Source organism: Lissotriton helveticus, chromosome 4_1 (genome assembly GCF_964261635.1).
Source record: "Lissotriton helveticus chromosome 4_1, aLisHel1.1, whole genome shotgun sequence".
NCBI classification, from domain to species: Eukaryota; Metazoa; Chordata; class Amphibia; order Caudata; family Salamandridae; genus Lissotriton; species Lissotriton helveticus.
The window spans coordinates 1,580,455,586-1,580,468,545 of NC_136063.1; the positions used below are offsets into that span (position 1 = coordinate 1,580,455,586).

The 12,960-nt window shown below is 42.9% G+C and overlaps 1 protein-coding gene across 1 annotated transcript in view; it reads right to left on the minus strand.

The window, feature by feature from the left end:
• Positions 1-1,059: 1,059 nt before the first annotated feature.
• SUGCT (succinyl-CoA:glutarate-CoA transferase) overlaps positions 1,060-12,960 on the minus strand; it is a 3,526,579-nt gene continuing 3,514,678 nt past the window's right edge. Inside the window, exon 14 of the mRNA XM_078688200.1 lies at positions 1,060-2,859. Coding sequence (XP_078544326.1) covers positions 2,696-2,859 — 164 coding nt within the window. The 3' untranslated portion in view covers positions 1,060-2,695. The remainder of the gene's footprint in view (positions 2,860-12,960) is intronic.

Here is a 12,960-nt window from a genome sequence, read left to right on the forward strand (position 1 = left end):
GGATGGAATCTCTCTCGAATTCCTACCTATTTAGCTTGCCTGCTGAACTATCTTTTTCATGTCCTTACCTTTTCCTTTTGCTGATGAACTTGCCTGCTGGACAATTTGGAGCTGTCTGGTGAGAGACCAGACCTGGGAATTTCCTGAATATGGCTCCATTCTCCTTGCTCATAGCTATAGACCTTTCCTTAGAGGACTCTAATTTGATCCCTTTTCCCATACTAAGACAACTCTTTTGAACCATCCTTTCACCTTTGCTGGTGATAGGAAACTCTAATCTGAACCATCTTCTTTATGGATTCTTTTTTCACCAATAATGTGCTTTAATTAAATGTGTAGTTTTATACTACGAGCTGTAAGACTCATGAATTAACTGCTTAAAATGTTACTTATATACATTGATTTTGGATCTTTAATTCAATAACCAAATTATCTAAAATTTGTCTGAGTCTTTTATTATGTGTCTTGATGTTCTTTCCATAGAAACTGTGCTTACCAGTATCAGATTTCTAATGCATGATAAAGTAATAATCTGAGAGTATTGTACTTAAATGAGATCACTGATTTCTGAGTTGGCTACTAATTATTGGTTGTTTTTATGTTGTTAACAGTTTGACACCCTGATTTCTCACCCTTCACTGGGACGTAGCAAGGTCCATCAGAGGACCAATGCCTCTGTGGGTGAAGTATAGAATCTGAGTGAAATGACAACGCTAAAGAACTCGCTATATGGGCCCAGAAACAGCAAAGAAAAATAGCTTCCACTGTAACAGGGTGCTCTGGGCAGCCCATAGCTCTGTACCTCTGAGCACATTCATAGAGTATGGCTCATTCGATTGTTGCTTGTGTAAGTCCTTGTGTACAATTCAAGGAGCTAGCCACAAACCTGCATATGATTCTGTTGTGCTCTTTTGCTGTTATATCCAAAAATTCAGCAAGGTGATAAGACCAGGATTGGGAACAGATAACCAGTTGCCTAGGTACAACATGTAGCTTTATTAATCCAATGTTTTACCTTCTAGGCTAAACTCATGTGGTTGTTTTTTATTTTGTTTGGGATCACAGATTTTGAATTGCCTTAATTTATGGCTTTGTGATTGGCATTACGTTTTGTATGCAGTTAGCCAATACTACTAAATGACACATCTTCAATTTATAAAGTCCAATTGATTTACAAGTAGTGAAACAAGCCCCTGAAATACCTATACTATTCTTTTGGAACTGAAAATGATAACTTCAGACTTGACCAGATTCGGTTTTTAGTCAGTTTCTTCTCAATTTAAATTCCAACAACAGGATGGTGTTCTGACATTGTGAGAAACATCACAAAGGAATTTTTAGAGTACCCCCAAGAAATAAGCTTACGAAATGAAGAATATGATGGCAAGTTAGGACCCACAGACAATACATTGGAACACACTAGCTCTTGATGCACCCTTACGCTCAAGAGAAAGATACGTGATGGAACTGAGGTACTGATGAGGTGCAACATTGTCAATAGCATTCTTTTAAAAAGTAAAAAATAACAAGGAAGACATTTGGCTTCTGAACATGGCAGTGGGGAGATCAGTTGTTCTCAAAGAACTGAGCTTGTAAAACAGTTATTCAGAAGTGCCTTTGCTAGTCCCCGTTTTAGGACAATGATTTCATAAGTTTTTTTCAGGGCTTTGGGTACCCGTGCATTGCAAACTTGTGTGGAAGTAACTGATCTGCTGGGACTTAATTAAAAATGAATCATTATCGACAAAACACTAGCATTGTTTGTGTGTAGTAAAACCCAGGTCATCACATTAGTAACCTAAGGTTATTAACAGTTACTTCTAGTTCATAACTGACTAAGGAACAGCTTCTGGATCAATTGTGAATGTGACATGAACGATCATTTTGAAAAGCATGTTGACAATCATTATAGGATTTCAGTGGGTTATGTTGTGCAGTGATATACAGGGTGTACATTGATTTGAGACTTACACATTTAAAATTCCACAATGACATTTACATTCAGTTTAACAGAATTTCAGAGAATCACACAATTTTCAGTCAAGTGAAAAAAGGTGGGATTTGAACCAACGTCATAAGAATCCAGAACAGCAGCTTGGCCATTAGACCACATGTCAGATGGCAAAGAAATACATTGTGTGTGAATCTTGTCATATCCATACTGCTACATTAATGTGAATACAATAACAAGACTTCATATAGTTGTTTTGTTATTTCATGTGTTAAAGGAGGGCTTTATAGTGCCTTCTATCCTTCTGACCAGAAGACGGCCAATAGCCACCAACATTTTTATAGCTAAGTTGCTCGAGGAGTGTTCTTTTTTCCCAAGGTAACATACTCAGCCCCATTAGAGTTTGCAGATTTCAAGCAAGATCATTAAAAAGGTTAAAAAAAAGGGGATCAGTGACAAATAAGTACAAATATTTTCTCCATGCTCATTTAAACATGGGATGAGATGGGCAAATTCCTTTGAACAATCTACACTGCAAAATAAACTTCAACAATAGAATATGCCCAACTGTGTTATTGCTTCATGGCAATAGCATCTGAATAATCTTTACAGAAAAATGATGTGGTTGCTAGATAAAAAGTGAGACCAAGTTTTTATTGTGCATTGCATGGTCTTCATGTGTAAATTCTTCATTCACTGGCCAAGAATTAAACCCCTATATTCCAAATTGGGTGAAGACAGGTTTCATTTCACTTGGTGCTGTGCCACCACTTTTGTGGTTAGCAGTGTCTTGATGTCCACCTCTTCATATCCCAAGGTATCCCTGAGCACCTCCACAGTGTGCTGTCCTATCAGAGGTGGCGGGTTGGGCTTTGAGACTTCAAAATCACTATATCTCACGGCAGGGCCTGAAAGAAAATAAAAAGAACAGTGTTTGAGATATTGCTTCCATTTTATGGACTGCAAGACATTTTACTGGTGCAGAGATAAAAATGTGTTTTAAGAAGGTGTGAACACTTTTTTTAAATTATTTGCAAATTCTTTATCATATAATGTGCTGACTTCACTATAATTGCTGCATTTTTCACGATGAGCTTTTAAAGGCTTAGACCTAGTGACAGAATCTTTAGGACAGTAGAAGCTCTAGTTTGGCTCCTATCAATGTGTTCCCTTTGCTGTGTTTGGTGTTCTTGGAGTGTGGCAGTTTGTCTCACTTGTCTTCAGCTTGGAGGTCAGAGACACAATAGATATGAGGGATAGTCTACTCTCCATTTTGCTCTACTTTATCTGTTCGAACTCAAAGGATCAGGAAACATTAATGAAGAACTAAGGGGCATATTTGCAAGGGCATAGCGACACCTGAATGTCACTTTTAATGACGTTCTTGTGATGCAATGCCCTGCTCCATAGTTACAAGGTGGCGTTAAGCCACTTTTTGTGGCTTTACGTCGCTTTGTAAATACAGTACCCTTTTACGCAGGTATCTGCATGAAAGGGCCATGCAATGGGTGTTGCTGTGGGAATTCCACTGCAACACCCATTGCTTTTTGACACTCCCCAAGATTTACAACGATCTGTAAATCTGAGGCATCAGCAAAAACTAACATCATGCAAGAGCAGGCGGTAAAATGGTGAAACAAAGAGAAATACTTTTATTTCTCCTTGTTTTTCTTTTTCTCTGTGTGCTACACATATGGAAATAGCAAAAGGCCATTAATGATTTTTTATGTGCAGAAAGTAGTTTTGTCACCCTTGCACCCATGCTTGGTCCACCGGCAATGCAACTGCTTGATAAATATTCCCCTCAGTGCACAGCACTGCACCTAATCACACTGAAAACAAAAGCCCAACTGTACCATTGTACTTGGTAACAAGATCAGTACACAGTGTGGGGCTTTGCATTCTCTTTCATTCCTTCCACAACTGTCCTACTTTTATAATTTTAATGCCACCACACATCACAACACTCTCCTTCAATTCAAAACGTCTTGCTTGTTCCAGCGTTCTCAAGCTCATCCACAAACAATTCCCACTTGCGTAATTAAATCTTTATCCAGCCACCACATTCCCATTTCTAGGACTTCACCCTCCTCTTCGATCACACGTTAGAAACGCAGATATTCTTCAATGATTAGAATGATTTCATCCTTTTGTCACTGCACCATTCTCCACTACCGAAATCACTTTTACTGCAGCACTAATGTGGAGTCACATTTGAACGTATATTCAGACAGTTCCATTTGAACATTCATCAATCAGAAAACTACTCACAGTTGAACCTTCTCTCTGATCTTGCCTTTCTTACTTTTCTCTTGGTCCATGTGCACTCTCTTCCAACCTTAATATGTTTTACTTTTCTATGAAGAAATTGAAGGATTGGTCACAATTTTCTTTATTACTGGCAATAGCGAGAGTGTCTAAGGGTTACTAGCCTTTTTAAAGATGTTGGAAAGTTTCTTGCATCGATTCCGTGCTGTTGTGATCACTACTCTGAAAAAGGAAGCTGTAGTCCAGTAGTGTAGTTCCTATATTCCCAATAGGCTCTGCACATTGGAATAATATATCCCTATAGATGTGACGTAGGACTTATGTCGACTAGGTCTCTATCGAAATATATTAGACTTAATTGTGAATGCCAGCTAGCTCAGAGGTCACTAGAAACTTTCTCGAGATCACAAGAAGGGATTTAGTTCTGACAACTGCATAAACATGACAACTTTGTTTCCCCAAGATAAAACTGATCTTCAGTGTCGTGGAAACAATAGATAGATATTTCACTCAGTCAATTGTGCATGCTTCGTTTCACCAGAGGTGCAGAGAAATAGATAGACGGGTGTTTTCAATAAAAGGATTTACTAAACAGTCTTCTTTCTCAAGCATAAGAAATTAACTGCTACAATCGTAAAACCGGTTGCAAAATATAATTAATACAGTAAAAAGAGTAGAATAAAATAATACTGTAAGAGCATTGTATGGTTCCTAAATCATAGATAAATACATACATAAATAACAGAGGCTAAAAGTACTCAACTGGTGCTTCTAAAATACGCCTACCCCGATGTACCTAACCTAAGCTTAGTACGAGGGAAGAAGTAAGTGAGGTGTAGCATAAATGTACTATTCTTTGCCAAGAATCTGTCCAAGATTTCTCTTAGGGTCTAATCAGCTCCGTACCTTGATTTGGAATGAAGAAGGTTAGGCTCAGGACTCAATTTCCCAACAACCCGCAAGGGTAGCTTGGAAACACTGGAGCTGGATTTCTCGGCAAGAGAAAAGACAGCATCTCTCTCAGTGCGTCTGCTGGAGGGTCGGCTTCCTTCGGCACTTGCAGTAGCAGGGCGCGTCGGGCAAGTAGATAGTCGAACTGCTCCAAACCACTGTGTGTTTGCTATGGCAAGTGTGTGCATATTTATACCTTGAAGGTACCGAGTTTGACGTAAAGGTGGACATAATAACGTCATTAAAGAGTCTCAGTTCTTTGAAAACTCTAGGAGTTTTTGGCCAAGTCAGTATTCGAGCAAGGAGATGTCCCTAGCAGCTGAAGCCGAGTTTTCCAAGAAATCGTTGTAGATTTTCGGAACTAGTGGAAGTAGCCCTGCCGTATTTGGACTGCATGAGCTATGTCTAAATATGGTTATGATTCTTATGCTTATATAAGGATATAGTGATGTATACCTATATAAGGGCATGAATCGGGAAAATTACAATAGGGTCCTAAAATGTTACACAACAGTCCCATAGATACATGTTTGTGTTCCTTGGTTTTGTGTCGGAGAGCTTCAAGATTATGTTTTGAAGGGTTTTGCCAACACATTTGTTCAATGTGTCACTGTTCCGATGTAGAACTAAAGTAACCAAGCCCCATAGTGTCTCCCCCATTGCCGTTTACTATGCAGTCTGAATTTGCTACAAAATGGTTACGTATTTTTGGTGCCCCATTGTGTGTCTCTCCTTGACTCAGATGTAAGCATTCATCTATCCCAGTGCACGTGCTTGTCAGTCCAAGAATGAGTGTACCCTGTGCCCCAGAGTCCATATCTCTTCTCCCTAGATGTAAGTCCTGCACTACATGTGCATTATCTGTCCATGGGATCTCGATTCACTCTTTATGCCTTTCCCAGGGTATTTGTTGCCATGGCTACGCTTCCTGTGTTACCGTAATTCAATGTTAATGTTCAGTGTTCTAAAAGGAATGTGCGAATCTCCCATGAAGGCTCTCGTATAATTTGGAGTGAAGTGTTGATTGATGTTAGTAATGATGACAGGCTGTGAGTGTCCTGCGCCAACCATGACTATGTTGGTATGTAAATTCCCATTGAGAAAGATCCGCATTCTGGGCAACTTCCCACTTTCCCTGTCTCTGACACTACCAGCACCAGGATATCTGGCAGAAATAGTTTCCTTTTTTAATGGTCTGTGATGAGGACGGTCAAACAGAAAAATCATGAGCAGACACAAGTGTGGTGTTATCTGGTCCTTAACAGCAAATAATGCTAAACTCAAAGTCAGGCGCTTCAGTGAGGGGTAGATCTAGGAATTAGTCCCTGGGGTCGCCTCTGGGTAAAAGAGGGGTTGTATGAGGACTGCTATTATTTTGAGGTGAGCTTTACTTGCACGGCCTGGTGAGGGAGTCCTTGGAGGACCCTAGAAAAGGTGACACAGATGGGTCACAAGAGCTAGAGTCTAATAACCCTGATGACGCTCTCCTGATCCGCTAAATGCACAACAAAAGCCACCAAAGTGTATTCTTATAGAATGAATCTTCTATGGAAGCCTAAACCCTGTGAAATTATTTGGACTACAAAGTGAAGCAGCTCTGCTATTCAGTCTCCCTTTTTCCAGAGAGCACTTTCACTTAAGAGATGGAGAACAGGTAAAGTAAATGAGTGTGGGAGATGAGCCCAATGCTTATAGCACGGATCCTGATTGCCTTCATTACACTCTGAAACCAATTTTGAATCAAATGTGTTCAATAGTCTGCAAAATTTTAACATGCGTTCATACCCTGAATATAAATGCTAACATGTTTTTCCTCCAAATAGGAAACAGTCTTGATTTGTAGTTTGCCAATTACTAGGCTTATAATGTGCAGCGCAAACCTAATCTACCCCGGGCTATTATTTGTCAGGCCATTGTAGGCAGCATTTAGAGTAGACGTGAGGTAGATAACCAATGCAGACGTGAGGTAGATAACCAATGCGTCCGCTAATATTAACCAAAAGGCATTCAAGGTTAGGAATGACTGCCTGAATGAGTGCGGATAGTTTACTACAATGGAGGCTCAAAATCAAATCACGAAAAGTAGATGAGGAAAGGCGCAGTAGTAATAGATAGCTCCATAAAATGTCGTAGGGTTCATTTTGAAGATAGTGCATAACAAGGGCCTCTTCGGGAGATCTATTTTCTACGCGATTCGCTATTTTAGCAGACCCAGGAGGCCTGCTCAGTACAGTTATCGAAGAATAAGGGAAGTCGGTGCACAGCCTCATCTAAAGGTAGCAACGTGATCTTTGAGGGAAAGATACTTTTCTCTTTAGTTGGCTGATAACTCGGCGCGTCCATAAAAACCGTGGACAATTTGCACTCGTAATCCAATCACATATATTACTCAGCCAAAGAAAAGAATGGTTTTCACGATAACGTGACTTTCAATGGATCTCCCCTCTTGCTTAAGAAATATTTTGTTTAAAGGAGGCTTAACGAAGGTCCCACGAGCTTTCCTGCTAAAGATGTCTTTCCGTAGAACAAAGTTCATTTGTTTTCTTCAGTTACAAGAGAACATACTTTTTCCGTTTGTGGAGACATTTTTTATTCCTTTGAAAAGTACAGTTGTTAATTGAGAGAGGAAAAAATAAACAAACGGTTCGCGTATGAAAATCCGTCCCAATGAAGTCGTCTGCTCTATACAAAGATTTACTGTGACGATAAGTCTGCACTTTCGATAAATATATTTCACATAAAAGAAAACATGAACTACAGCAAAAAACATGTAAATACTACGTGCATTAATTAACTGCATGTTACCTGAGTAACCAACCAAACACACTTACACTCGATTAAAACATTCCGGCCATCGTTTCATATTTTGCAGATATTAGCAGAGCACCAGAGAATATACTCAAACTTTCACGAAATACCGACACGTATCCGATCAAAAACATTCTTCCCGGGCACAGACTTATCCCAGCCGTTTCCATGATTCGCCAAGGGCCGTGAGATTAAGTGTTGTGATTTTATGAGACTGAAAATCAATTAGAACCGCAGATCAGGTTCACTATGTGTTTACTTTGCAATGCAATCTCCTTTATAGATGTGCTTATTTATTCGGGACATAACATTTAAATACCAGGCTATCATGGAGGGAGACAGCGGGAATAACGTGTTACTGGCGAGCTGCCACAGCCCGAGCTTTGCCACGGCCACTTTCTCTCAGGGTGATTACAACACAACCTCTTGCTTAAAAGGTGAGCATCACGCATTTGAAGCAAGAGTGACCTGCTGGGCCCACCCTCTTCACAGCAGGCAGCTCACACAAATGGTCTTGGGTTTCCTGCTGCCATTCAAGCAGGACCAGACTGGGAACCTAAAGCAGCCCTGGCAGTTTTGTCGGACCAGCCTCTTTTGGGGAGGTGGGGGGCACAGCAAGTGTGAAGCACTGCTGCTTTTCTTACTGTGGGCTGATATTGCAGCAGCAGTGCTGCAAAGCCGGCACACAGTAACAAAACCGATCCCACCGCTGCAAAATTGCCCCCCACCCTTCCAGCCTCCCGGTAAAATGGCCGATGCCGACTACAGCCAGTCCGGTCCTGCAATCAAATGGCGGGTAACAACAGAAGTTCAAGCACCGGGCGATGAAAGAGGAGTGTGGCACATGCGCCAAGTCACCGCCATGATACATTGCACGCCACATCCCAAGGTATAACCTCAGAGCTGCACTCCTGCCCCATGTCCCTATACCCTGCGTATGATAAACTACCCAATAGGCGTGACCTGCAGACCCTGAAAACCGCGGTACTCACCCACAAGAGGGCTATGAGAAACAGAGCATGAATCACAAGGACTGATAGTATGGTGTGATGAGCTGCTACAGCACCCTACCAACCACTGAATATGACCTCCTGCTAAGTGTGCCTCTTATGAGCTGCAACGCTGCCCAGTACTACTGTACTGATTCCTACCCTGGTGCTGTTTATTTCTGGGACCTGAGGGAACCTACAATTCTTTCCAGTCTTTCCCTACCCTGTAATTCAGCCCCAGCAAGCCAGGCCCTACCAGTTGTATTTCTACCACGTGGGTCAGTGGCTAGTGCTGAAGGAGTAGATCTCTCAATGGGTGTGGTCCCCGACCCCTGCAACTGTCAGGATCCCAGCACCGTGAGTGACTTCACCTCCTGACAGACTCGATTAGTTGGTCGCTCCCCCTGCCACCATACCCTTGGACCTAATTTAAACACTCATAATGGGCAGATACTCAACAAAGAAACAGAAACTGTACTCTAGCTCCTCTCCAGACACAGACCTGACTACCTCAGATGCAATTACTTCAAGTGTGGAGCCTCCATCCAGAGATCAATCAGTGGCCACCCATGACACTATACTAGAGGCCATAGCTGCATCCAAGGAGGACGTTGAACTGAAAATTGGCACAGTGGCCACAAACATCACGCTCATAAGAGACGGGCAACATCGACTAGTTATAGAGGCACGGCTACTGAGCGCACAGTGGAAGAAACCACACCTGAAATAGTTTCTATGAGAGAGCGAATGACACAAGTGGAAAACAAAGTCAAGGTTTAGAAAGTAGAGCTGATGACATTGAGAACATGGCACAGAGAAACAATCTGCGTATCACAGGCCTGCCTGAATGCATTTAAGGTACCCATGGGAACATGGACAACTTTCCAGAGACCTGGATCCGGGACTGCGTAGCCCCGGAGCGCTTGTCCCCGTACTATGCACTTGAATGTCACTGAGTCCTGGTGCAACTGCCACCACTGGGGTCGGCCCCCAGACTAGAGGTGGTCAAACCCCTACACTATAGAGATCACAACCATATCCTAGGGCAGACCAGACAGAAGGGAGATATCATGGTGAAGAACCAAAGGGTGATGCTCTTTGTGGCCTTCACTAGAGGGGTCCAGAAGCAGTGAGCATTCTTCATGGAAGCCAACAATCGGCGTAGAACCCTGGGGAGTGAAATCTTGTTTTCAAGTCTCCCTAACTGCTTTTGGACTGGCTGGACCAACTTTCACTTGCAGAAGGGGGATCCCAAAACAACAAGAGGGGAGCACCCGCAGACTCCCCAAGAAGAAGGCAAACAAGAGCACTGGGTCTGTTCCATCTTGTTCTCAGGTACTGCAAGATCCGTAGAGAGCGGTGGAGGTGGTGGTGGCTCTCAGTGGTACTGGCTCCAACCCTCCCTCTGCGATGGGAGAAGATGACCCAAGAGACACTGAGTCTGACCATAGATCAGGTTCCACATGCAGTTCCAAGGGCTTGTTGCCACTGGTCATCCCTGGCACTTCAAATGAGATCATTTTATTTCTATGAGAGCACGATCTCCAGAATTTCACCTAGAGTGACAGCAGCTTATGATTGTCTTGTGATATGTCAGATTGCTGGGCCAACCGTGAGCTCATTAATCCTGTCTGTCCCCTAGACAGTGTAATGTGAAACCGGTAGGTGTCGTGGCTGGCACAACCCCTCCTGCATTAACATGTGCATGAGATGCTTGCACGCGAGTTGTATGTTTGTTCGGATGTTTGGTTGGGAAGTAATTTCCTTCTTGTCCTGGGATTGGAGATTTGGGGTTTTGTTTTGAAAATGTTAGAGTTACTATGTTGATATGACTCTACGCCTCTTACATACCTATTCATTTGGGTGGTAATGGGCCCCTATCAATACAGTAGAATCTGTGCTCACCCCTAGAAAACAACCATGTTATTACAAAGTCCTCACATGGTGCCCACCCTAGCATATAACTTCATCAGCTGGAACGTCAGGGGCCTAAATAGTATGACCAAACAGTGCAAGGTGCCCACATACTTAAAGAGGAGGGGAATACATGTAGCTATACTACAAGAGACCCATCTGATGACCACAGATAATGAGGAGCTACGTAAGATGTGGCGGGGCCGACCGTATGCAACCTCTTATTCGGCCTTTGCTAGGCATGTCCTAGTCTGTGCCCCTATAGGGGTGCCAATACAAAGGTTGACTGAACTGATTGACCTAAATGGAAGATATTTTATAGTGACTGGCCACCTCACAAGCCACAACATAATAACAGTGGGAGTCTATGCTCCTGACTCAGATCAAGGGGGTTTCTTCACCGACCTGTCTGGAGTCCTGGCTCCATATACAATGCATAAAGCAATATTTGGAGGGGACTACAACTGTGTAGAGGACCCTGTCCTTAACAGATTTCACCCTCAACTGAGGGATTCCATGATCCACAGACTGGCGTGGGCCTTTTTGAACTGGCAACAGTGATGGGGATTACTAGAATCCTGGAGGAGACTTCACCCCAAGATTTTACTATTTTTACTCGAGTATGTATGGCTTACACATGTCTCTTGATACTTTCTTGTGCTCCCCAGACAATCATAGGACAGTCCAGGATGTGGAATACGTGTGTCAAACAGTCTCTGATCATAATCCAGTGCTGGTCTCCATAAATTGGAGCAGAAAGTACCCTTGGATACCTGATTGGAGACTATGGGTGGAAACCCTGGAGGACACTGTGTTCTTACACACTATAGGAGAAGCAATACCTAATTATTGCACGAACAACTCAGTCACTGCCACCTTGCCCCAAATTGAATGGTACACGTTTAAGGTGTTTTTTAGGGGAGATGTATAGAGGAGATAGTGGGAGTGAGGTGCACCTTGGTGGGGGAGAGTGAGATGCAGGAAAGAGCACCGCATGTACTGGGCTTGAAGCAATACATCCTAGTGGCTAAAGAACTGCTTGCGGCTCACACCGAGAAGCTCCGCTGTTTTGATTATCACAACTGTATGTTACAAACTCATGCGGAGCAGGGCAAAGCAGGAACCCTGTTGTCCCGGCTAGCAGATCCCACGTCTAGAAAGTCTTTAATTTTTTTAACATATTCGGAAACATGTGAATGACTCTATACCCAAGAAGGGATAAATGGCAGATTCACAAGGTTCTATGCTACATGTATGCCCCCCACAGGAGCTGCTCCTCTGACAGATGAGCGACTTTATAGAAAATGCTGACCTCCTGATCCTCACAGGGGAGGAAGCCGAGGCTGTGCGGGGGAGTCCTAATGCTTCAGGAGGTGCAAGTAGCAATTAAGGCCATGGCATGAGGAAGGGTTTCCAGTTCTGACGGACTACCCATGGAATTTTATGCTGCCTAGGCTGACGACTTGGCGACTTAGCGACTTGGCGCCCCAGCTGGTTACTATCTATGCATCGGCCAAGAAGCTGGGATAAATCCCCAACTCTACTAACAAGGTACTGATAATTCCACTGCTGAAACTGGACTGCCCCTCTCACAATGTTATGGCATACCACCCTCTGTCCATGTTGAACAAGAACTATAAACGTCTTAGCCAGATATTGCCAACCCGCTTACTCACCCTTATGACCAGACTCAAACATGTAGACCAAGCTGGATTTATCCCAGGGCACAACACAGCTACCAACATTCGTAGGCTCCTTGTGGTCCTTGAGGCTGACATCCCTGACAAACACAATGCAGTAATTGTAGCAGTTGATATTGAAAAAGGGCATTTTATAGTCTCCGGTGGGACTTCTTATGCCAAACAATGTTGAAGATGGGTGTTGGGCAGGAATTTGTGCAGTAGACCAAGCTGTTGTTGTATGCACCTACAGCCAGAGTCCAAACTGGAAAATGTTTTTCTGACTCTTACGTTATTGGAAGGGGCACTAGACATGGATATGCGCTCTCCAGTTGTTGTTTGCCAAGGCTGGCAGAACTGTTTCCTTGCACGGCACACACTGATGCCTCATTGGGAGATC